General features: G+C 42.0%; 2 protein-coding genes across 3 annotated transcripts in view; one reads left to right on the top strand and one right to left on the bottom strand.

Moving 5' to 3' along the window:
- Nucleotides 1–393: 393 nt before the first annotated feature.
- Nucleotides 394–18,429, bottom strand: egln2 (egl-9 family hypoxia-inducible factor 2). Of its 2 annotated transcripts, none has more exons than XM_008280439.1 (6): nucleotides 18,211–18,429; nucleotides 16,250–17,696; nucleotides 5,207–5,326; nucleotides 4,462–4,598; nucleotides 2,877–2,944; nucleotides 394–2,744 (listed from the first exon to the last, which is right to left on the bottom strand). In XM_008280439.1, exons 2-6 carry the CDS (start codon nucleotides 17,465–17,467, stop codon nucleotides 2,692–2,694), a joined length of 1,596 nt encoding a protein of 531 aa, XP_008278661.1. In that variant the 5' UTR covers nucleotides 17,468–17,696; nucleotides 18,211–18,429; the 3' UTR covers nucleotides 394–2,691. The 2 variants fall into 2 exon arrangements, with proteins under 2 accessions (XP_008278661.1, XP_008278660.1); XM_008280438.1 differs by having other exon boundaries at nucleotides 16,250–17,622.
- A 6-nt stretch (nucleotides 18,430–18,435) lies between these two features.
- tmem160 (transmembrane protein 160) overlaps nucleotides 18,436–27,062 on the top strand; it is an 18,589-nt gene continuing 9,962 nt past the window's right edge. Inside the window, exons 1-3 of the mRNA XM_008280452.1 lie at nucleotides 18,436–18,494; nucleotides 18,795–18,834; nucleotides 22,419–22,425. Of these exons, the coding sequence (XP_008278674.1) occupies nucleotides 18,436–18,494; nucleotides 18,795–18,834; nucleotides 22,419–22,425 (106 nt within the window). The remainder of the gene's footprint in view (nucleotides 18,495–18,794; nucleotides 18,835–22,418; nucleotides 22,426–27,062) is intronic.

Below are 27,062 nucleotides of genomic sequence, written 5' to 3'. Positions count from 1 at the left end.
GTTTTGTTGGGCTTTATTTTCATAGATCTCAATCCTTCTGATGCTGTGGGTCAAATCAAACTAAATCAGCATTGATTAATAGAAGGCAAAGCCACAGCAGTTTTAGTAAGCTTTTACAGACCGCTGTGGAGTCAGGCGCACCCAGTTTGATGATTTGACTTTAATGATTTAATCTGTAATGGAGGGCCTGTGGGCTGTGTTCTTGGCAAGCTCTTAGTGGCCATTTACATTATGCGTCATGAGGGCAAGATACAGTTTTATCTGTTTCCTGATATAGAAGTCACATTCTGATATACTCGTGTCTCGAGACTACACAAACTTGCATCAGTATTTCGAGACAATGCAGACTCCTACTGCATGTTTGTAAAAGCATAAAAAACAAAGGGAAGATAATTGAAGAACACATCATCTTTATTCATGTTTGTCATTTCAAGCCATAAAGAGAGCATCTTGTATACCAGTGTTTGGTTATCATGATGTTTAGCATTTCTCCCACTTAATGTCCTGGACGGTTTCCCAGAACACTTCCTGTAGGTTTATTAATAAGTTATCAATAAATATGATCACTCTTATTCACTGCACTCCATGTGCTCAGGTTGACTTTCCTGGTATACCAAATTCAACATACAGGATTTATTCATTTAAAAAAACCTTTATAATTTTAAAAACTACAATCAAAAACTTAATTTCTTTGTCAGCTTTAGTTACAGACAAGAAAATGATTGAAACTGACATAGTTCACCGATTTGTTTTCTAATTGCAAACTCTTTCATTTTATTGCAAATTTCAATCATATCCAAATAAGCAGACAAAATTCTGCGTGTCACACATTAAAATTTGTTTACTGTGTTGTATTTTCACCCCCCACATAGAGGGAGACTAAAACTGGTTGGAACTTTCTTTAAAAATGTGTCTGGTTCTGCTCTCTTGGTCTCATCTCACACAAAAAAAACTAAACTGCAACTCAGTTAAGATTCTTTCCAGTAAATCAATTACAATTTTGTTGTGTACAAAAACAGACATTTTTTTAATTAAATACTTAAAAAAAAAAAAAAAAAAATAGGCAAACAATTTCCATTTGTTCTCATTGTTTTAGTTTCTATTGCATTTGAATGATCATATTATCCACAGCATAAAAAGGCATTAATCTACATTTTTAGTTATAGGTTGTTGTTTTTTTTTTCTTCTCTCTCTATCATTCACGCATGGCATTTAAAAAAAATAAAGTGCTTTTTAAAATAACCTTCTTCTTAACCAACCTAACATACACTGAGACAATACCCGCGATCCTCTTCAAGACAGTGGAATTCGTCACATACATGTGCAAGTACACGTTTGCGCACAAACACTCGATCCCACGCGTGAGCAGGCGACAGTTTCACGCAGAAGTTCACGTCACAGCCAATGCTTAACTCTGTGCTTTATCCTTTAGATGGTTTTAAGTGTACAGTCTGACTGAGGTTATCGTTTAGTATAATTTTGTCATTTTTCTTGCGTTTTTCTTTTTCTTTCTTTAAATTAGCTGTTATCTCCTTTTCGTATGTGTGAGTCTCTTTTGGGCAAGTTTGTTCAACGGCATCCACACTGTTAAGAACAGATAAGAGTCAAGCTGGATCTGCACACAGGCATATGAGCACACACACAAATAAACACACACACACACCAACACACAAACCACACTGTTTCTTCTAACACTGTTTGTGACCCCTGCTTATCTCTTGTCTCAAGTGTGAGCCGTGTATTTCAGCCGTACAGAGAGCACTGCACATCAATAGAAAAGCTCTGTGTGACTCTAGGATCAGCTCTGAAAATCTGTCACACACGTTGCAACTACTAAAAGAAAAAAATAACGAACCAATCATGCTGGATTTTTTTTTTTTTTTTAAGCCAAATAAAGTCCTGAAATCCTTGATTTATGTGCTATACAGAGTGAAACTACAGTGTTGAGTTGTCCTCATGCACCGATTATAACTCGTGAGCAGATCGCTGTTACGTTTAGCGCTTCAGCCGAGACTGATTGAACGTGTGCTGCGGGGAAACTTTCCGCTGTACCGCGGCCAACAATCACATGATGCCTTTTTTTATGTCATGTCTTTACACTGACCACACGTACACACCTGCCCACATCATGAGACAAGGGGGCCACGTCGCAGACAAGAGGGAATTGAGGAATTTCAGGGGCACTGATTTCTACTGCGTGTGCCCCTTTTTCCACAACGTCTGCCCACTTTTTCATCACTCACGCTCCTCGTGTTTGAATTAAAAGTTACACCAGAGCCCAGACAAATTTCTCAACACATAACAACATCACTGATAACCGAGCAGGAAAAAACTGCAAGAAAATCACATTTAGAAGTCTGTTTTCTTTTCAGTTATCTTCATGGGTGATTCCGTGAGACGCCGAAGCTGTTTTCTTCCTTTGTCACCACTCGCAATTCTCATCTCACCTTTGCCAGTCCACTGTGCTCTGTATTTCTGCCACGTCCTTGATCAGCAGCCCAATCTGGCGACAGGAAAATATTACATCACGGCCTGCGATGTGAATCTGACAGCTGACACTCAGGAGAGCGGCGTGGAGCTGCAGCGACGGCTGACAGTTTAACAGTGTCTCCCTTTGTGATCGCAACGTCCGTTAGCAGTTCAGGAAGGCACATAATACTTCGAGAGTGCTCTCCAGCCATTAGATGAGATTTAAGTCCTGCTGTTTTGAGTGACAGGCACTTGAACACCTTTCTGTCCCGTTGCTATGGACACAAGCAACAGAAAAAGAGCATATTAGTCACATGTCATCTTAAATTACACTAAATATAACCAGAAGTGATGCAGCTCATAAACAAGCAGGGAAAGGAAGAGAAAGTGAGGACGGGGAGACTCACCCAATCTGTATTTCTCTTTAGCCTCTGCTCTCTCTTTGGCATCAAAGTACCAGACTGTGATGGCATAGCTGCAAGACACAAAAGATTGATTTGAGACTAAAAGCTAACAGATTTTTCAGTTGAAAAGTGAACTGGAATTGAAAATTACTCTCTCAAGTTCCATAGACTGGCTGTGAATTACAATATACAGGTCCCCAAAATGCCCCTGATAAGAAAAAATATACATTTAAATGTTGCTGCTGTGTAATGAAATCTATGGAGCCCCAAAAGGGACATGGAGAAAGAAAAAAAAAAAAGATTCTTCTGCATCTTTTTGGCAGTATAGAGAAACGACAATGAAGGACGGATGGGTGTCCTCCATTGTCGTTTCTCCATACTGCCAAAAAGACCCAGAAGTATATATACCTATAGTTTCACGAGATCTCGCAAAAGTTATTGCAAGATCCCAAGCAAGTTTTGCGAGATCTTGCAAAAGATATGTTTATTTTTTTTTTGTCCTCTCCCTGTTATTTTTCTTTCTCCATGTCCCTTCCAGGCCTCTGTAGAAATCCCTGTTCATGAGCCCAAGATCAAGACATTTTCAGTAGACTTGTGCCTGAGTAGAGTTTATAATAAATTCTATGTTAGCATTTAAGTTTTACATATCAAAATACATTTATCTGTTGGAATTTCTAAATGGATAGATGTCGTGTTAATCGCCAAAATCCTTTAAAAATCACATCAAAGGCCAAAAAAAAAAAAAAAGATTTCAAAACCGCACAGATGCAGCAGACTGCAACATCTCATCGTACGTATTTTAGGGTAATAAGAGGCTGTCCAGGGTGAGCAAGGCAGCAGAGGGTTAATTTCTACAGTTTCTCATCTCTCCTGTGGGGCTGCGTTGTTTATTCCTGTCTCTCATGTCTGTGCCTCTCCAGCACGAGTCCTGCAATCGAACCTTCCTCCCCCCTCCCTCCCACCGACCTCCTCAGGAAACACATACTTCCTGCCTCCGGCCCCACCTCGCCCCCCAGCAGTCAGATGGAGAGCAGGAGAGCAGATTAGAGGAGAGGAGGTGCGGGAGCAAAAAGGTCGCCAGTCACATGTCGTCAATGGACGCGACTTTTTGATGTGATGATGTAAAATAAAAGTACGGCGGCATCATCGTCTGTCTACGCACAGAGTTGATCTCATGTGAGCATCAAGGAAACTTCTACAGACGTTGTTCCTCTATACAATCATCTTTGATTTGATTTCCATCACTCCTACATGGAGAATTTACAAGAAGTTGTTGAGTTTGAGGGTTGAATAGGAAAGCAGAAGGGGAGGCAAGTGTGTCTGATGAAACTCTTTCATCTTTTTTAAAGCTGCTGGACTTGCTTCTTGTCTTTTTATGGTAAATCTACTTTTGTTTGCTGGACAAACAGCGTTTCCGTTCATAAATTTATTAATTATACCAATGTGGCTTTTTTGTTATTTTTCTGTATATTTATAGCATAGAACAAAGTAAAACATGGTAGACGTACACAACTGGGCACTATCTCTTTCCAGCTTTATATGTGTGTTCGTGCAGTGGACACATACAGGCAGTAACAGAATTACTAACCGAGTGGCGTAGGCTGGTTTCACTTCATGTGGGTTCCTGCGGTCAGACCAGAAGATGAGCAGCCGGTCAAACAGAGGTTCGATGTTGGCTACCACATTTTTGCCTTCCGGGTAGATCTGCAGCAACCCTCCTTGTGTCTACGAAGACATGTGGACAAAAAACACTGAACAACGGCGCCTGTTTTCAACAGACATACTGCAGCTGCACTGTACAATTTATGACATTGTAAAATTTTGCAACGATAGTTAGGTTGTAAATAGATCTTTTTTTTCATTGTTCCACGAAGCATTTTAGCTACTTAACCCTATTCAGGACTTTTGGGGTCTTCTGGACCCCAGGTGACAGGTATTGTTTTTTATTTTTTAAGGTTTTTTTTAATATAAAAAGAGGGACATTTGTGATGCATTTGGAACCAAAAATATGTCAACTTATTAGAAAATTAATTAGTATAAAAGTCTATAAAGAATACCAACAAATATTCACACATATTCTTTCTTGGGGTCCAAAAGACCTTTTACGTGCGGCAACATGGAAGTCCTGAATAGGGTTAAAATAATTAAACTGCCTTTATAATGAAGTTTATCCATCAGCAACCCTGAAAGGCCATGCAGTTCACGTTAAAATAGCAGATGCACATTTAGGTCTACAAACAGTTTTTACATCTAATAAACACAGTTTTTGTTGTGATAATGTAATTTTTAAAAAGTCATGATCTAAATTAAACTGCCACTGATGATAAATGTACCTCGATGTCCCAGTTCTTGTTAAGATAGTAGATACATGTGATGCAGCGTCCGTCGCCGTTGGGATTGTCAACATGGCGGACGTAGCCTGCGCCGTTACCTGGGTAACAAGCAACCATCGCCTAAAACAGAAGAGTGATGTCATTAGTTCACATAAATCACATAATAAAGCATCATCGGAAAAATGTACCTTGTAGATGGCAGTGATTCAAGGTATTCATTCTTTTGATCACATTTTTTTCTGTAACTGTCCTTTTGAAGTCGATCGCATCATGGTTTATTTGTAAAGCAGACACAGCATGCCTGCCTACAGTCCAGCGAGCACAGAGAAGATACAAAAAACCTCCTGTCGTCATCTCTCTGCTTTTTGCTTCCCCAGTGCTCTGCGGTAAACCGTCTTACAGGTATTTGAATAGTTAACCCAACAATCCATAATGCACTTGGTGAGCTGAGCAGTAGAGCAGAGAAATATGTCAGAGTTCAGCTGCTGTTCCCAGCTAAGAAATGATCTGCAGATACAGTATCCATTTTCAAACAATGGTCTCACGCTGGTATTTCCCCTGCTGAGTGTTGGAGGCTGTGAAGCAGGAGAGCGCCGCTTTCTCTGGGGAGTTCGAGGGAACCGCGACCTGCGTAAAACCTCTTCAGTCGATGCACATTCCAGACCGGGGCCACTACGAGACCATGTGACTGTGGATGTACTGTAAGCTAAAAGAAGTCTAATGTCAGTGTGACATATAAGTCCGACCCACAGGAGCGTGATCATGTTTCAGACCGGATTGAATAGTTTCCAAACCGTCTCCTGTGGACGGAACAAGCTCTGTCTTCTCAGCACAGCGAAACACAAAAGTCCTCGGCTGATGCACTGACTGGCTGCCATCAGTTTTTGCTGGCAGACAAAGAGATCGAGGTGGTGATAGCGATGGCAGCATATAGAGTAATAACTTCTCCAATATCTCTCCAGGCTGACAGAAAAGAAGATACTGTCATTGTCTTGACTTATATTATGTGCACGGGACGCAAAAGTTACAACACTGGAGTTGGTGCATTACTTCAACTCTGCTCTGTGATACTATCATTCATGACTAACAGGTTCTGCCCTGCTGCGGTATCGATTTAACTTGCCTGACGCTATCATTTAGGTTCTGGTACTACACCGTGAGAGTCGTAACCCTCAGGAAATCAAAGACTGCTCGCCCTGATTTCGAAGACAAACACGCCTGCCCTCGCGTTGTTTGTAAAACAGCGATAAAAGTGAAATAAAAGTGACAGTACACGTTGTGTAGGAGGGTTTCCCTCTTCATTCACAGCCAAGCGAGGGTGCTTGTGTTGTGTGTGACCCTGCTCAGCTGCCATTGTCAGCTCTCATTACCGGCCGACGCTCGCAGTCAGAGCTCATTAACCTCTGGACCTTCTCCTCCTGGCTCCAACTGCCAAGCAGACTCCCTGCGTCATGAACATACTGGACATGGACAAAGGAAAATAAATATGTGTGTGCGTGTGTGTGTGCGTGATGATCATTAGAATCGTCGTTGCATTTGAAGCCATTAGAGAATGTCAGCTGAGATCAACTGCCGGCACTGAGTCACCTGTTCAGTCAATGGTGGAGCTATTTAGACTGTAGGAGGAAAACTGTGTAGTTTCATTAACTGGGGTAAATATTTGTCATTTTAACTCTGCATTTAGTGTTGTAGCAGCAGTTCAGTAAAAAGTGCAATGAAAGTGTGAGGCCACTGTCGGAAAATAAGTGACAGTGAGGACAATTACACAAACACTTCCTACGCATATGTGGGGCAAATGTCGATCACCTTCTATTTTTAGATTAGACACTTTGCTCTGAATGTTGAGCTTCTTCTTGGTCTCTGCTACACCGGCACTGATGGGCTTAATCAGCATTGTGGGAACTTATCCAGCTTTAAACTTATCAAACTGTCTTAATTTGACACAAGATACTCATTAGGTGTCCTGTTTCTGGCCACTTGGCAAATCTAAGTCCAATATTCAGTTACTTTTGGCTCTGTGTATGTCTGCACCAACTCCTGAGGGAAACATCAGGCGGTTTAGCTGCATGTATGTATGTTGGCTAATTGCCATCTTTGTCAGTTTGCCATTTGGTGATGAGCAGGGAGCATGACGAGCTATGAGGGCGCAGAGAGTGAAGCAAAGCGGTAAATTTGCAGGCGAGCTAAAGCTCTGAGTAAAGGCACTGTTTTCACACTGTCAGTTAATACATTATATTTGTAAAAACATCATTGATTAGATGAGACACTCTGTGGAATCTTTGACCTCTAACATTACTATATGTCAGTGTTTTCCAGTAATAGTTTCCTGTTGCCTTGCCTAAGATACACACTTGTTAATGCAGGCAACATGACAAATAATAGTTTTAACTGACCACCAGAAGGAGGTAGGAACTTAGTAAATATGTGCCAACAAAGGCAAAGAACAAGACTGCCAAAAAGCAAGGATGTGCAGAGTTCTTTGTCTTTGCTTTCAGCATGAGGATTAGTCCCTCAAAGACACAATGCATTCTGATGAGAAACAACCAAAGCAAACATAAATTTGCATGCTCACAAAAGAACTTTTTTTTAAGTTGAAATGACAAAAAACAAACATGCAGGATATCCCGCAGGACTTCTACTTGCTGACTCTGCAACCTCGTTACAAGTTGTGACAGGGAGAAAAAAAAAAAAACAGACAGGAGTTTGCTTTTAGCACAATGTTGTCACTGTCAACTTCACATATTACCCGCTGTTGCTGATCTCTACCAAACCGATAACGGCTGACGCTCTTGCCTTGTGGGGATACATGCCCTTCAGCGCCGACAAGAACCTGTTCTGTTCGTTCGTTCGACGGGGAAATATACACTCTTACAGCTGTCGTGAACATAAAGTTTGACACTGAGGTTATATTTTATTCCGACTAACCCAAACTGAAAATATGAACAGTGAGCATTGAAATAATCCAAATACTTTGCAATATTTATAAGCAGATTTTAGTTTCATGACAGTATTCATTGTTTCTAAATCCTGAATATTGAGAAAACAACTACACACATTTTAATAAATGTTGCCAAATAAGCTTTTTTCCAGAATGATTGTGCTTATTTTGGGTGTGCATGTACACCGTTAACAGTCTCAACAACTGTCATTAACCCCAACTAACATGTAAAATGCCACACCAGCCCTAGCCTGAAGCATAAACACATCACACACACCAACATACACAATGTCTATATGAAAGCTTATACAAAACAGGCGTATCATTTAGGTGGAGGGTTATAGATTTTATTCCAAACCCACCTGAGGCAGTAAAGAGAGATCTGAATTCACCACACGTCAAACTGGTTTCATATACGTTGTTCCAGTCTCCTCCCGTCAGCGAACGCACACAAACAGACACACAACACTCAGTCACAGCCTGACACTGCACGTCTTGATCCTATCTGTCCCTTCTGCCCTCGTCGCGCCTTCATCTCTGCTGAGATCTGCACCCACACTAAGTTAAAGTCTAATTGGCACCGACCACTCGTCTGCCAACCACCAGCATTAATGCCCCTAATGGGAGCCCTCAGTTAGACACCCGGGACGTCCAAGTCGATGGTCGTCGGGCAGGACAAGATGTTCCAGAGGAGAACAAAAATAAACTCCAATGCTACGCGAATATCCCGATAAGAGGAATGATGGCGCGGAGAGGGGTGAGGGGCTAGATAAGGCTGAACAAATACAGGCTTTACTGCTTGTCAGAGAGGGAGAAAAAAAAAATCATATGTATGTGTGTGGGATGGAGTCGGGGTTAAAGGAGGAGAAGAAGAAAGAGGAGGAGAAGTCTGGAAGCAGGAAATGTTCAATGTGGTTTTTGGGATACTTTTGATTACTGTGATTATTCCCGGATTGTTAACCTAGAAATAGATGTTTTAGTTTAAAATGTCTCCAATTTCAATGTGTTCTTTGTGCCGTGTTACATCTCTATCGTCACCACACAGTTACTCATTATCTTTGCAAACGCTGCTATTTTAACGTCACCGTCCTTTACAGAGTTCCTTATATAGTCTTTTCTGCTTGACCCAATAAGTCAAGCGTATGGCTAACTACAGATCATTGATTTGATCCCAGTGTCCACTTTAAACCCTCAACAGTGATCACTAACAGATTCCAATTAAGATCATCTGCATTATCAGTAGAGGGGTGCCTTATGAGGAATAGGACAGCCCTCGATGATGTGTGAGGCCAACGTTGTTAAAATCTCTGAACCCCAAAACCCACCAGCTGTTTTGATAGGTATCTTTAAAAAAATAAAAATAAAATCACCAAAGCTACACCGTTTGTCAGAGTCAGAAACTATAAAAACAGAAAGGATCTGTAGATTTTAGGCTTTCTGATGTATGTTTGACCATTGGTTCTGTCAAAAAAAATAAACCGAATCAAAGCTTAAAATTGTGACATTTCATTAAAATCACTTCATCTTATTTAAATGTTATTTTAAATATATATATATATTTTCTGGTGAAAGCAGATTCTGTACATAACAAAAAATTCTTTGCGTTTTGTTGTAATGCCATAAGAGACTCAAAAAGATTCTGTGAATTTTCAGCTGAACTGAACTGCAGGCAGTGCAAATATGAGACATGTATGCAAACAAGTTCAAAATGAAAGTAGTACAACATTTATGATATGGAGAATCACCACTGGTAACTCCTATAGACACTTGGAAAAATGTTGTACATGTACATAAGATTTGAGTCAGTTCTTAAAACACATTTTTATCGACAAGCTTTTCCTGATTTTACTTAAGTTTTATGTGTTATAGCCTCTTGTTCTTGTGACTGGTTTTATCCAGCAAGCTGGTGTATACAACAAACATGGGCCCTCTTAAATGATCTATTTGTGTGCTTTATTATTGCTATCTTGTTTCTATCTTATTCTATGTGCTTTATTTTATTTCAGTTTTAATTTTATTTTAATTGGAAAGCACTTTGTAACATTTGTTTTGAAAAGTGCTCTGTAAATAAAGTTTATTATTATTATTATATATATAAGATTTATGGCATTGTAAATTTGTCAGACTGCCAAAATAAAGTTTTGAGTTCTACTTCCAGCCATGGTTGTGCTGTTTCCATGGACTTTATACTGCAGTGAAAAATGAGCTCATAGTGAGCCAAAATGTGACAGAAGTAAAAAAAGAAAAACTCTGAGAAACTGCTTGGCATTCTGAGGGTTAATAAACCTGAGTGCTTCCTGTCCTTTTTTGAATACAATTACAACCGATATGCAATTTTGCTTGATGATCAATTGATATAAACCGATCAACAGTAACCTAAACACAGTAATATCCTCAAGCAAACTCTGCTGCTGAAGTTTGTATTAGTATGAGGCCTAAAAAGTCCTCAACCTCCTCCCAGTTTCACAACGGAACAGCCCTGATCCGCTGCGGATTAATGGAAACATGCATCAAAGTGTGGGAGTCCTTGTGGATGGTTTCAAGGGGGGGGCCAAGGTGTTGCTCAAGGACACTTTTACACAGCAAATGTTTTCCAGCTCTGGCACTGAAACCAGTTGAGTCATTATTGTCAAGCAGCTCAGCCATCTTGCTTAATTTCCATAACTGATTACTCACAAGCCGCTTGGATGACACAGGATGCGATAGAAATCTGGATCAGCTATTATTAATAGGTTCTGCCAAATTGAATTTGAGAGCAGTGAAGGAGACAAACGTCCGGGTGAATTAAACTGAATTGTGATGAACTGCTTTGTCATTCCCGGCTTGTAACCGCGCTGTCCTTCCTGGTTCGTATCACCCTCATTATCTGGATAGCTTCACCTGTAGGCTGCTGATAGTACACGTAGGACGCACAGAGGTTTCCCCGGTGTAAGAAATCACTGGGAAGTTTAAGAGTTTGTGAAAGAAGAAGTAACCCTAGACTGGGTGAGGACAAAGTATGAATGTACGATTGTTTCTGAGCACATAATAAGGAACACGTTGGTACAAGTGTGCTCAACTCGCACACTTACAAGCCAGTATCTGCTCATCTTCTCAGTTTCTTAATAGATTTATGGATTTACTGCAGTGTAAACAAGGCTGGTTTAAACTTCTGAACCCCAAAACTCAATGGCTGTTTTGTTTTAAACTGCAGATTTACCAAAAAAATTAAAAAATACAAAAACTGCTAATTTACACCATTTATCAAAGCCAGGAACAGTAAAAACAGAGAGAATCATCGGATTTTCAAGTTTCCGACGGTCCTTGAACTACTCATCACTGATGCACAGTCTCATCAGGAGAGTTAACCAAATCTAAGCTTAAAATGATCATGTTTTATCAAAATGTCATCACTATATTCTATGTCTCTCGTTTAAAAGAATTACATTTCTGTGAGAAAAAATAATAACAAAAAAAGAAATTCTGTGATCTTCCACAAAACCGTGACGTCATGACTGACTCAGCTCTGAGCAACAGTCACATAATGAAAATTCTCTAAAATATCTGTTGGTTTTTTGTATTTTTTTCCAGTATTGGTAACACCTCGGAAGAAAATACTCTATATGTTGATTCTACGTTACTTTATGTGGAATAAGTAACTGAAGAAACTCAACTTTCTCTTTTTTTATGCGTCATGACATTACGACTGTGTCACATTGCACAAGATACTTCTGCGTTCTCTCTGCTTCTAGCCATGGTTGTGCAGTTTCCACAAAATTGCAGCACTTTAATTTGCATTGAAAAATGAGCCTGCAGTGAGTCAAAATGTAACAGGAGCAGAAAAAAAAAAAAAAAACACCCAGAAAATGCTTAAAGGTTTACAGGGTTAAACTGGCCGAGCAAACTGATGGGTGTGTGTGTGTGTGTTTTGAGGGTTGGTGCACTTTTTTGCCATGACAGTGCTTCATCGCCAAGGCTACATAACATCGGCCTCTCGTTGATGCTGAATCACATCATCGCGGCACCAGGAAGCTTGGCAGAGCACGTTTTGCACAGACACATGGAGGAAAACAGGCTGAGATACTCACACGTTACAGCTTTTTCTGTATACATGGGGATAAATGGTGCAAACATTCAGAAATAAATAATTTAGCATTTAGACTTTTATTTCTGTTATGTGGACATGAAACCAAAAAAAGAAAAAAAGGTGGGAAATTGCGCTCTGCTCTTATGAGTCAGTGTCACTATGGCCACAGTGGCACTTATTATGCATGAGTCACCGCTGAACATTATGAGGCAGCAACATTGCGTGTGTTTCCGTGAACACAATGTACTTGCATTTTCTCTAAAAAAATATTAGTGTCTTATACAACCTATAGTTTATAAAAGATATTTTGGAAATTTATAAAATAAACTAGTAGTAATCTACACACTGTAAATGTGTGTTGGCACATAACAACAACACATAGGAAAAAATATGACTAAAAAAAAGGAATATGAGGCAGCAGGGACCCTACATAAAATTAAGAGTGTAAGGTGGATTATAGAGCTCCAACGTAATATAATTTTCATTGCTGGTGATATTAGATGAATGTGATGTGCCTGAAAAATAGTTGGTGATTGCCTGTTTCACTGGACCAGCTATCAAAACTCCAGTGATAGTCACTTTACAACAAGATAAAACAGATAAAAGCATCAAATCTTCCCATCAGGGAAGGTGAAACCAGAGAATATTTTGCATCAATGACCAAAACAGTTATTTTTCAGTAAATGAATTGATTAATTGACCAATTTTATCTCTAATGCTGGAAAACAAACAACTGGACTACTTGTTTTTTCCTCCAGTTTTCAATTGTAATATTGATGAACTCAAACTTCCCACAGTGCCATCATGCATGACAAAAACTGAGGCATTACTCACAGCCACTGGGATGCTAAAAAAAAAAGTGCATCTGTTCTACACCAGCTAACAACAGATCATCGGTTGGTACGGCACCAACAACAATCACTGACAGCATCATGGAAGCGCCCTGTACTGGTTATATAAGAATCAAAATTGTCAAGGCTCCTCTGGATTGTCTGAAGTGAAACCAGATTTGAGCAAAATGGCAGATTTATCTCCCTAACCATCCACCCAGGCTAGCATGTAGCCGTGTAAGTGCATGCCTCCTGCCTGCATGGTGGCACTGCTGAGCCAAGAGGGGCATCTGAGGACACGTTGCTGCAGCAGACGATCTTATTATGCCAGAGCTTTTTACTGCATCGCCCCTTCTCGCTCGCTCCACACCATCCTCCCACTCCCTATCCCTCTCTTTTCCCCTTTCCACTCTCACTTCCAGTCTATCCCCTCCCACTCGCTTGTGTCTCATTCCCCGTGCTCAGTTGTGCTTTCCCCCCCATAACACGAGACTACTCCCACCATCACCTCGGGTTCAGCGCATTACTATTCCTTTTGTTGACACTGTAATCCTTCCTGCCGCACGTCTCACCGGCTGCAAAACCTGACTCCTGCTGACTAACAGGAGGCCAGGTTCAGGAATACTACTCGCTGCTGGTGAGGCATTATTTTAGGCACTGCCAGCCCCTTTCTTTCTCTCTCTCCATCGCTGCCGTACACAATGCGCAGCTCCGCTCTGTATGGGCCTGTTACCAAGGAAACGGCAGGGGAATATTTTGTCCAACTAGCAAACAAGGGGTTTGATAAGAAGAAGGAGGAAGGGAGTGAAGTGAAAGACGTGGGGGGGGGAAGAAAAAAGGAGGTGAGGATAAAAGTGGAAAAACGGGCGAGAAACAATAGAAGGTTCGGGGGTACGGCTGTCGCTGGAGGACGGAAAAGACGCAGTGACCTTCTGTCTAGCTGAGCCTCCTATTTCTCTTTCCCATCACTTCCTCTTTCTCTCATGCACACTCCATCATTGTTCCTTCACTGTCTCCTGCACTCGCCCACAGCAACGCCCAACCAGGACATTTTGTACAGTGTAGCGAGGAACATGTTTCGTAATAACCAAGGGCAAAAATTGAGCGATCTGACCCAGAAATCTAACATTTCCACAAAAAGGAATCACTGGGTTAGTCATTACCACGCCTAATAAAAGAGAATTCATAACTTAGTAGGGCCATGGGTAACTGCGTGACGTCTTGAAAACTAAAATCCTGCAATCCAATGAGCTATCAACCAAAATAAACCGGTACAGCCCTGGAAACTATTCCCATGTGCGTCTCTTGACTGCTTTCTGACCTCAGACAAGCAGCTCTCCAAGTGAAACAAGCACAGAAACGCGCGTCGAGACGTTTTAAACTCCCGTCATTAAGGTCTGCATCGATGATTAGCAATTAAAGTTCTGGTACTTGAAACAGTTTTGCATATGAAGCTACAGGGGCTTGAATTGAGGTGACACTTTAGACGCATCATTGATTTCACAGATTAAATCCGCTTCAGTCATGAAGGAAGCTTAAGTGTCAAAAGATAAAGAGGGTTTTCACATCTTTTCATGAGCTGCATTCGCCACAGCAGAATGCTGCTCAACAGTAGGAATGAGCTTCTAGTATTCTCCACTCCTAGGAGCACATTTGCAGAGGCGCTGAAGTATTTAACAGATCTTCTCTATACGCTGTAATTATGCGCTATATATTTCCTCGACCTTGCACAAAAGCAGCGTCACCGCCGCACGGGAGCAAAGGCTGCCGATGTGCAGTCGGCCCGCGGCCCTTGTTTAAACACCGCCTCGAGCTTATGTAAATGACTAGAGGTGCATCGAGGCCAAGGTGCTACGTGGGGTGTTCAACAGACGGAGTGAACAAAAGCTGTGGGGCAAATACTTTAGGAAGACAGAGGAACACGCTGTAGATTCTCCTATCAAACATGGAGCAGGTTGAAGACAAAAGCCCCCCATGACTAGTGACCGTTTGGGTACAAATTCCTACATTTGTGGCTTAGTTTGGTCGTAGACATTGAATGTAACTACTGGTCCCTTTGCTGCACGATTGTATATTTCTTAACATTTATTTAACAGTCTCACTTGTGGGTCTGCTGATTAAGCAAAGACTGCAGGAGTCTGCCAGCTTGCAGGTAACAGCTTTCACCTAATTTCCCCATAGGGAGAAGTAATGTTGCGTCTACGTTTCAGATCGGAACCCTCCTGGTTTTATCTTCCACCTGGGGACAGTTGAACATGTAAAGTCATCATTTCTATCCAGTTTGATTGACTTGCAAAGTAAAAAAAAAAAAAGGCTTGAATGAACATTTATGAAGAGCAGCTGCATTTCAAACTATTTAAATATCCATTATCTGGAGGTGTTATACTCTAAATCTTGAACCCAGGTCCTGCTGAAACACTCAGAACAAGTTGAGTAACAGTCTAGACCAGTGTGTAATGGTTAACTCACAGCTGATAGGGAGACGGACCATGAAACTATATCCTGAGAAACACAATCACTGTGACAGAACACACACAGATAGAGACGAACACACGAGCAGAAAGTCTGATGGAGTTAATTCTGGGTTTTTTCAACTCTATGGAAGTGGGTTGTTTTTTTTCAAGGAGAAGTTTAGTTCCAATATCTTAAGGAGTGCGCTGCAGTAATTGTGCATGGCATTTGACAAAAAATTCAATGGAAAAGAGAAATCGAGGCATGCAGTGTGGTCACGGTGGGATTGAGATAAAAAAAACATGGGTCACGTGGCTTGAGATATCAGATAAAAGAGGCAAAAACAAACAAACAACAACAACAACTAAAAAAAGCCCCCTCTTCTTCTGCCATGCCAGGACCAAGCTTGTGTGATGATAGAAAATGTTGGCAGAGATAAAGTCATGGCAGAGGAGATACAGCCACAGAGAGTTTGCTTTTTTCCTCCTGGGCATCAGTGGCATGAAGGCAGGGACAGGGGCAAATTTAGGCAGGCCCAAACCCAGGCACAAGGCCCACCCTCTGTACACCCATGTGACACCCTGCCGCTGTGAGTGTGTGTTTGCCTGCCTGCATGTCGGCATCACAGACACAAAGATAAAGCAGAACAGACAAGACACAATCAGCTAACCCCAACTTTAATGATGTCACACTGGCTGTTTTTTCTGCATCCTCTGTTTACCCCAGCTCTCTCCCCTGTAACCCCACCTGTCTCTCACCTTAGTGCGTCCATTGATGGCACAGTTCCCCAGCTGTCCGTTGGCAGCGCTGTACATGACGGCCTCATCGATGTGAGCCATCAGCGCCGCGATGTTCTCGCACCCGGGCTCCTTCCCCTCCACCCAGGCGATCTGGTCGCCCCGGATGCTCCGGGAGGGAATGCTCTTCTGGCTCACCAGCTGCCCACCCCGAAACTTCCCACTGCGATTCAGAACCTCCACCTCCTCCAACACCCTGTCGCCCAACTGGGCGCCCAGGAAGTTGTCCTTCACGCAGATGCCGTAGTACTTCATGCAGGGGACAATGTACTGCTGGGCTATGCGTTCCGCCGACCAGCCGCTCCCCGCAGGAGGCGGCGGGGCGAGGATGGAGGTCTGGCTGGGTGCAGCCGGCAAGCCTGAAGCTGCCACCTTGTGTCCATTGTGCTGGTTAGTGTGAGGGGCCAGTGGGGCCAGAGGAGCGAGGGGTTGGCTGCTGTGGGAACTGACCGTGAGAGGGGCGACCGCTCGGGTCACCCTGGAGTTCTCTGAAGATTTGTTTGCAACACTTCCATCCACCAGCCTCCTCCGTTTAAAGTCAATCTCCCCTGAAGCAAACAGCGGGTCAGCAGAGCTTCCTCCACCCGATGACCCTGTTAAAGGACCATTAAGGGCTTCTGCCCCAAAGTCCCAGTTCTCCCCTCCCCTCCTCTTCTGCTGCTGCTGAGCCTGTCTAGCTTTCAAGTCCCCATTGATCCTCCTCACCACTAAAGGGCACTTCTCATGAGCAGTCCTGTCTCCATTCTCCACCAAGCATGCCCTGCTGGTGAGGGGGTACCCGGGGCTACCTGTTTGCCCCGCCACCCCTTTCACTTGTGCGGGGTAACCATTGGGCGTGTGCGCCAAAACGCCCGAGTGGTTCCCCTCCACGGTGGCGGAAGGAGACACCTCCCCGCCGTTGTAGAGCGGCACGCCGGTTTTGGACAGCTTGGTCGGGGTCGTGATTCCGGGGGAGTCGGTCTGAGAGGCGAGATCGGCGAGTAACTCCGCGGCCGTCGGACTCACCACCGGCGAAGCGCACAACCCGTTGAGCCCCATGTCCGCCCGGTGCTGGCTGTGGTGGATCTCTGCCGGCAAACAGGCGAGCTGCTTCGTCCTTCTCTCCTGCTGGGGTGAAACAGCGACGGATCCGCGGGAAGAGCTTGGGTTTAAAAGGTCCGCCTGTCCCAAACTCTCCATTTCATCTCGTCATCTGCTGGGTGCGCACGTACTCCACGTCCTCGCCTCATTTTCTAGCTGAGCCGCCGCTGCTGCCTCTGATGCACAAGAGCCCGGTCGAAGCTGCAACTTTCATGTCCCCGTCCGGCTTTTAGTTCACCCATTGCTCTTGTTAACTATAAAAAAACAACAAAAAAAAACTCTCTTAAAGCGCTCTTGTTTGCATCCGTCTTATAAACATGTTGGAGATCTGTGGAGTCAAATGATACACTTTAGGCCTATTTATAGCCCGGTGTGGACCACCTGTCACACAAGTACATAAATACACAATATTAATGTAGGCCAACAAACATATAGAGCACACTGGACGTGGCTGTAGGTCTGAATGCAGTTAAGTGGGGCAAGAAAACAGAGCCAGAGTTGCTGCTTGTTAAGATGTTCTTCTAAATGCCCCAAAAATCAACCAAAAATGAAATTATCCTGCACCGAATGCAACATCTGTGCTATTAAAACAAGCTCCCCCTCGGTTTAAAAGATGCATTTTAGTGAAACACCCTTAAAAACACTTATTTGTCTTTGTCTGCTATTGATCACCAAGTTAGTTACTTAAAGAGTCGCTTCTTAACAATGGGGCAGAATAACATCACGATCGGCTCATTGATTCCGATTTTTTTTTCATTTAGATTTTTTTATTTTGACAAAATAAAAATCAGAAAAGAAGCAGGCGGTGATGGTAAATGTAGAAACAAAGTCTTGTCGCTTACCTACGGCAGCCTGCAGCGATGCAAATCCTCGGCGAGCGTACGTGACAGGCTGAGAGTACGCATGTTATTTCCGGGATTGTCTTGCCCGTGGTGTGTGCGTCCCATCCAATTTTTTCTGCTTCGGTTATAAATAAAATCCAGGTGCTGACGGCGGCCGATGTTTGGAGCCGTGACACGTTAAACCCCGAACCGGAGGACGAGGGGCGGGAGGGGGGGGGGGGGGAGATGCGAGATGCTGGGGAGTCGCACAAGGTCCCCTCAATCAGCGAAAACAGCGTCCCCCGGTTTGTGTCTGCCTCCCCCCCTTCTGCTCTTCCTCCTCCTCCTCCTCCTCCCCTCGCTCTCTCTCTCTCTCTCTCTCTCTCTCTCTCTCTCACGTCATTTACATGCACACCAGCCATGTGACCGCGCGCTACTACAGCCGACCTTCAGCTGCACCATCCGCCCCATACCATAACCCACGATAAAAGCTGCTTTTTTTTGTTGTTGTTGTTGTTGACATTATTCTACAACAGAATCTGCACAGTCAAACATCTATCTGCTGTTAGATTTTTACTATGCATTTGCTTACTGTATGCTACAAGGTGTAAAACCCACGTGGGAAGTGCACTGAGAAAGTCACATGTCAAAATGCATAAGGATGTAAAGTTAGTCCAAAATGTCCCCTGTACTTGTTTCACTATATTAAAGCATCCATTTGTATATTTTAATGCTGTAGCTTGTTGAGGTGGAACCTCATTTGTCTATGAAACTATAACAATGCATAATTGAATTACAACAACAATAATAATTTGTACTAACATTTTGTTTATGTAGTCCTGGTCCACCAGAACCCATGCACTGCACCCCTCCTATATGCTTATTATTATTTTATTTTGACGTTGTACCTTTTTGTACTGGTCAAATACTCTGTTTTAGTGTACATGCTGGCATATTTCTGTTTCTTCAACGTGCATGATTTGCTTGTTAATATTGTTTCCTCATCTATCTATCTATCTATCTATCTATCTATCTATCTATCTATCTATCTATCTATCTATCTATCTATATATCTATCTATCTATCTATCTAGCTATCTATCTATCAGATGTTCATTTTATTACATCTACTTAAAAACACCCATTGCTTAAAATGATGTCACCCTTTTTGATGGCTTTATTGTCTAAAAATGGGATTTCTACATTTGATGTTGTTGGCTCAATGCTAGAAACCACAGTTCCTCAGAAAGTTCAGTATATATATACTGTATGATGTGGACAAGATTTCCTTCCACACTGAAGGTCACACAAAGCTTTTAGGCTTTAAATGAATCCACCAGTCACACACATGCCTACTCACACTTATTTTTTATAGCAGACAGAAAGAACGACAGAGACGAGTGCAGATACTAAACAGTATATAGTATTTTTAACTGGAATTTGACTGAAAAGATCATTTATTAAAAGTCAGATTCACATAAAAAACAAGAAATACTCTTAATCAGTTATTGTGCTGCACACAAAGGCCTAGTGCAACCAGATTTATTAAAAAAAATTAAATCAGCTGACAAATTTCTACTTTTCAAAATGTTTCTTACAACATATTTGCTCAGGCCTTAAAGGAGGGCACTTCCTACAGAATACTGACAGTCAGCTGTTGTATAATTTCCAGCTATATGTATGAGAATTGACACTGATATGTCTGCTGCAGCACGCGCGATGCACAAACTCCTCTGACCTCAGCACTAAACCCAAGGGAGAGCTATCTCTGCTTACACCGAACATGTTATTGTCCACCTATATATTTGCATAGCCGGAGGAAATGAGGTAATGTGCTGTTTATGAAGCCAGGCCAGGGGTTAGGTCACTGGATTAGCGCCTCACCCTCATGGATTAGGGACAGAGGGTATTGACACAACACTGGCACGCCACATCCATCCCTTGCTTTCAGTGCGGCCCTGTCTCAGTCCATAGATGGACAGCGGCTGTGTGAAGCTGCTGAGGGGATCTCACGTATCAGCAGGTATGCTTTTTATGCAAATGTACAACAGCATGTTTGTACAGGGTCATCATCTTCAGCATATAGTGAGCAGTCACTCACAATGAGGCTTTGGAGGCCATAAACATCATTCACAGGCATTTGCATGTTTGTATTCCCTGCCGTGATACAACCTATAAATACATACTGCACGTATACTGTATCTACCTACATGTAGGTCGATGCTGTTTGTGTATGGCAGTGTGCATTACAGGTTTTGCACGTACGTCTGTATGTATAGCCGCTAAATATTAACCGCTGTGGAGACTCAATGAGGTCACATTAGCCTCATACAACTAAACATTTTCACTTTCATTTTGCACAAATTAATGACATGAAATCGAACTTGTTGATTGATGAGTGTTGAGGTTGCTGGTGGATGGATTTTGCTACCATGTGGACAGAGCCTGACTAGTTGTTTCCTCCTGTTTTAAAGTCTTTGAGCTAAGATTTGTGTTACGATAAGCAAACCGACTGGCTCATATTTACTGTGCAAACACAAGAAAAGTGTTCATATTCTCATTTGAATCTTTGCAAGAAAGAAACTATTTTCCAAAATGTTGAACCATTCATTCAAACACTCTTCACGAGGAGGTGGTTAAACAACAGTGAGTAATCATGAGGCTAAAGAGAAGATGTGGTGAAATAGGTTGAGGTCTCTAACACGCCTATTGGGATTCTGATCGATTGTGTCCGACTGCAACATTTGTCAGGCGATTGAACTCAGCTGAGCAAAGAGCACTTCACAGTCAGAGATCATAGTTTTAGTTTAGATCTGGTTTGTACTGCATCTGTGTGGGTGAAAAGGCCAACTTTTGTTCTGACTTTATGACTCTGCTCATATCTAGATTAAACAACAGCAGAACAACTTTTATACAACGTTTTATTCACATGTGTGGACTACATAGCAGAACACAATACATGTATAAGTTTTTGGACACAATAAATGCTTCATGATGTGAATTCTAAACCCCAAAATAAAGCTTCAAGAAAAGAAATCACACAGAAATGTAATAGTTACTCATGAAAAAGCGGTCACGTTACATATATTTAATAGGGTTTGTTGGTGGGCGGGCTGCAAGGTGGGTAGCAGCAAGAAGGTCGCCGGTTTGCGTCCCAGTGAGAACACCGTGGAGTTTGCATGTTCTCCCCGTGCAACGTGGGTTCTCTCCGGGTTCTCCGGCTTCCTCCCACAAGTCCAAAAACATGTTGAGGTTAATTGGTGATTCTAGACATGAATGTGAGTGTGCTTGGTTGTCTGTCTCTAAGTGTAGCCCTGTGATAGACTGGTGACCTGTCCAGGGTGTCCCCTGCCTTCACCCTAAGTCAGCTGGGATAGACTCCAGCCCCCCCGCGACCCTAGTGAGGATTAAGCGGTGTATAGATAATGGGATGGATGAATGTTGGTTGGCGCAAGAAATAAGAACAAACATTTTAGGATCAGCAGGACGACTAACACTTTGTTTGGCTTCACGGACTTTGAGAAATGTTTTATATGTGGGTGGTTCATTATTAATCATCTCGGTACATCAGTCGCACGAGGTAACTGTCACGAATCATGTGATCACCGTGTTATTCTTGCAGTGTAAAGGTGAAAGAACATTTTAAAAAGGGCAATAGAAACTGGTCAATATGTTTTACTGCCATTGATAGGGAGATGTGACACATTTTATTGGCAAGAAACAAGACACGATAGGAAGTGTGTGACTCTGCAGCAGCTTTTTCCTCGACAACACAGTCGGCCAAAGGTTAACTCTAACGAAAAAAATCAGAAGAGATAGCGTGCTTAAAGGGACAACGGAAACACTTAGAAGCCAGCGTTGGACTGAATGAGTTCATTTTCAAGTCACACAGCCTACGCAGTGAACCGAGATGACGGGAAATAACACAGGCCCTCCAAGTTTTGCCACTGCCAAGCAACCACAGAAGTCAGATACCGCTGCAAGAATGATACCATTGTTTTCATAGCAGTGAGAGATGAATGATGAATCATTGTTTGGCTTTGATTGTAAGGGAGAAGCAAGTTCCTGTACCACTCAAGGAAGTGTTTGAAGAGCTCGCAAAATGTTTGATATCTTGCATGGAACTGAATGCTGAGCAGACACCGGCAGTGATCACTATAACATACGCTTAAAGCACGCATGTGTGCAATCAGTTAGCTCTTGATTTAGGTGTGAGAGTTAAGGTCAGAGAAAACAGGTCATCTCAAAATAAATCAGGGTGTCCATGTTCCAGGAGATCAAAAGGAAAGCCGCACTGAAATTATAGGAAAAAACAAGCGTGGAACAAACACATTCACACACCTGCAGCATTAAATAACCCCGACAGCTTCTCATCCTGTATCCTGTAGAGTTGGTACATCGTATTTTACGGCTTACAATGCAGTGTTTATGTAATGAAAAGAGACAGAATTGCGTAACTCGGTCAAAAACAGCGCATCTGTAAATTAAAAAAACCCATTTCTTTTATATTCTCATTCTTGTATATTTGTCAATTTGTGCGTACACTTGTTAAGCAGTAACCTTTCTCAGTTCATTAATCTCAGTAAATCATTTGTGAGCTGACCGGCTGACACTTATATCTAACACTTGTTTGTCCCAGAGACTGAAAAACAGAGTAGTCTTTGCCAAGGTCAGTGCTCCCAGTGCAGCTGGCTGGAATCCCCCAGACTGTGTAACACTGACTAGTGCAGCTCCGCACGTATACACATCTCCTCCTCTCTGTCCCTCTCTCTATCTGTCTCTCTCTCTATTTCCTCTCGCAACAGAAATCAGGCCGAGGTGATAACAAAGAGTTAACACACAGTTGAGGCCTATGAGGAGACTTGCTTTCTTGCTTTGTTGCCGTTCCTTCCAGATTTTTCTCTGAAAGGCCAATGCAGCGTGAAACCAGTTCTGGTCTAAATGTATATTTGTTCACGGCACTATTATTGCACAAGAAGTATCTAGGCTTAAATTGTACTGGTTGGCACCATTGGGAAATAAATGCCTATTGGATGCACGACAACACAAATGATGAAGGTCATGCCAGTTAGATGAAGTGCACGTTTAAAAATAGACAGTGGCCCTTTGGTGTTGTGTTTTTTATTTGAGAGAAAGTAAGGAGAATGTGTTAAATGGAGAAAGGAGGTTGGAAGACGGATCCTGAAAAATGCAAAGACAATGTCGAGGGCGTGAAATGAGGCGGCCTGAGAAGAGAATGTAAGCGGAGAAGCAACCAAGAAAATGCAATTTCACATAAAAAAAAAGCACATCACAAGACCCATCAGCCAAGACCTGCACAATGCGCAAAAATAGAAAACTGGGGAAATGAGTGCAACGGGAAAAGAAAGTGAGTGAGCAGGAGAGGACAGAGTGATAGGGGTTAGTAAAGTGGTAAGGCAGGGGAATTTGAGGATCAACTGTGCTGCAAGCTTTCCTTAAAATAGCTCACGGAGATATAGAGGAATTTTCTGTGTGTAGTTAAAATGTTTTGTCTGTGCAGTGCATTGCTGGAGCGTCAAAACTAGTCGCAGAAAAGTCTAATTCAGCATTAGCATCAACACAGTTTAGATTCAGGTATGCTCCAAAGATACACAGATTCAGAATGCAATGATTTTAGCCCAGTTTGTTTGTGACCTCCTGATTAAAATTCAATTTACGTCTATTCTGTCCAACATACTCGATCAGACAGTATAACCGTCTGATAGCGGTCCTATGCAGTATTGATTTTCTCATATTCCAGCTCCTACGCAGCATGCAGAATCATGTGTTTGAGCTCAAACATGCTTTTTGAAATGCTGTTTAGGAAACAAGTTACACCGACACTGTCGTATGTTCAGAGCTATCATTCTCCTGCCTTCATAAGCACACATACCCACAGAGGCATTTGTTTACCATGAAATATAGTTTGACGTGGATAATGTCAAAAGGGCAAAAGGCATTTTGATTTCACAAGAAAAAGCAAATTTGGATAATCCTTTGTTTAACTTGACATGTGCCAGGATGTGGAGACTAAACCATTTCTGAAGGTATGTAGAATATCATCACATCAGACTATTGGCAGCGGCTTCTTTGTGTTTTTTGCCAAGTGGGGCATCCAAGGATCTGACTTTAGGATCATCATAGATGCTTGATCAGATTGAGATTTGGAGGCTAGGCCAACATCTTGGGCTCTTGGTTGTGCTCCTCCAGCTTCTCCAGAGTAAGTTTTGCAACATTGTGAGGAGCACTGTCACCCTGCAGGAGGCCACTGCTGTCTGGAACATTGTTGAGGTTGATCAGTGTCATTCTCTTCACTTGTCAGTGGTTTTAATGTGAAAGTCATAGTATCCTCAGTGACAAAGTGAGGCTCTGGATGTAGCAACAGTAGGAGGTGGCTCAGTTGGCAGAAACTCTACATTTCCACTTCCAAAGATTGTGGTTAATGTCTGATTGATTTATTTCTCCCATAAGCTTCTTCCTGATCTAAATGAGGGTGATGTGTGTGTCGAAGCCAACAGCCCATCTGCACTTTATTAGCTTTATTCAAGCACATGAGCAAATTCTTTCTAATTTTATAAGACGTCATTTTGCTAGAATGGTCCATAATGTTTAAGACCCTAAAAATAAATACCCGATGTAATAAAGGGGTTATTTTACAACAGCCTGAATCTACAAATTTTTTTCTTCTCCTTGCTATGCAGATATAGCATCAGCAGGATAATTATGCTCCTGCTGCCTTCCTCTTGATTCTGACATAAAGTATAACATAAAAATTAAAAGTTGCGTCTGCACCTTATGATATATCTGACAAATAAAATGACTGAGTTTGGTTTTTTAAACTCTAGATGAATGTTGGTTTGAACACTTTTTACTATGTCTATTTATCCATCTTTGCACAAGCTATATGTTTGGTAAATATATGAAAAAGGATCATTCCTTTACCGCTGTAAGTGTAAGCGCGTGCATGTGTGCGCGTATGTATGTGCGTAGACAAACATGAGTCTTTTTCGGTCCATTGTGTCGGGGACAGTAGCGTGAGAGTGACCAGAGGGTCAGCTGCGACACCACATCAAAGATTTGGCTTTCTGTAAAAGACCCCACTGTCAACGCACACACTTCTACACACACAGGAATACAAACACAAATACAAACTCCCATCTGTGCGGCTCTCTGGGCTCCTCACACTAAACAATCAGGTATGATAGGCGTGGTCTGTCTGAGTCCCAGCAGGCCGAAAAAGACAAAAGACCCTCAGGAAGAGGCTGACCGCTCATCCTCACCGAGCGCACGTGAAAGCACAGATCTCCCTCCCAAACACACACACACATCCGCATAGCGTTGTACAGTATCAGTGTGTATGTGTGTTTAAAACCCAATATTACTTTTAAATTCACAGCACAGCAGTCTCAAAAGATGTTCTTCACTCTTTGACACTGCCACTGGTTTCCATAAATAGTTTGTTAACTTGATTTAACTACAAAGTACAGCGACTTTGAACAACATTAGTCTACAAAAGAGGACCCATAGAGGTTAGAAATGAGAACTAAGTATCTCCGAGAACGCTTCCTCTCACATTGGTAACAATGTTCGACCCAAACAATAAAGCTGTTGAAACTAAAGTGAGATTTAAATATGTCTGTTTTTGTTTTAACTTGCCATGTAGCTCCAAAAGAGAAGAATGTACAAGAAACATGACAGGTCAACACTTAACAAAATTATAAATGCAGCATATAAATAATTTTCTTTTCTGATTTTGAGAAAAGGTCTAAAATCAATTTTTTACTGCCGTGGTTAGAAAACCCATGCATTTAGCCAGATGTGCATGTAATGTTTTTAAGCTGTTTGGCTGGTGACAAACATTTGCTCATTAGGGTAATCAATACCAAATCAGGTGTGGCTTTAGAGGGCAATAATCACACAGTGACACTCCTTATCCCGGTGATTATAAAAGTACACCTCAAATTGAAACGTCATTCAAATAAGACAAAGCTACAGACAACAAGAGACAGCTGAGAAAAGGCCGTCGACATGCGGGGTGCTGCCATGTCAGTTAGAATCGAAGCCAGATTATTCAGTCATCTCCCCTATTTGTAAACTAAGAAATTGTTTCTGACAGTTTTCAGTGGACGTGTTTGACAGCGTGATCCTTTTCCCCCAAATGTCCACCGACTTCACCGAAGACTGAGACAATCTTCCACAAGCAGCAATGTCAGCCTCACTAACTCTTTGTATCGCAGATGCGCAGCAAACACTGGACACACCGACTTGTGATTTCTGGTCTATGACACCACTCTCCATCTGCACAATATCATTTCCAACATAGTGCGTACTTAGCTGTTTCATAACGTCCATTCTGTTGTTCTGACATCATGCGTTGCAACAACAAATACTTATTCCCCTATGCTAAGAAGAATGGATAGAATTGAATTAATAAAACATCACATTCTGCATTTGTATTTGTTTGTTTGGTATATATGTAAAGCATGTTGGAAAAGTTGTTAATGCCAACATGCTTTTGAATGAAAGAGAAGAAGGGATTTCATACGTCACTTTACATAACATCCTGTAGACCACAAAACCAAATCAACTGAACCGATCTTGTCTGAACTGTGGCATTTTTACAAATGAAAGTAATCAGAATCACTGTTTTATTGCAGGATTTTTCAAACTTCACCAATACTCCTGAAAAATTGCTAGTAAAACAAACAAACAAACAAACAAACAAACAAAAAACCTCTCTTTTTAAAAAAAAACTTGGACTCCATGTTTACCCCTTTTAGACATAAAAAGATGTTTTGCACATTCAAAATTTATGCATTACTCGATATTAAATGGCATTTTAAAAAACAATTTAGCCCTGTCAATCCCACTTTG

Source organism: Stegastes partitus, unplaced genomic scaffold, assembly GCF_000690725.1.
Source record: "Stegastes partitus isolate 25-593 unplaced genomic scaffold, Stegastes_partitus-1.0.2 Scaffold194, whole genome shotgun sequence".
In the NCBI taxonomy this organism is placed as follows: Eukaryota; Metazoa; Chordata; class Actinopteri; family Pomacentridae; genus Stegastes; species Stegastes partitus.
Note: the sequence above shows the minus strand (reverse complement) of the source record. Positions and strands in the feature narration are given on the sequence as shown.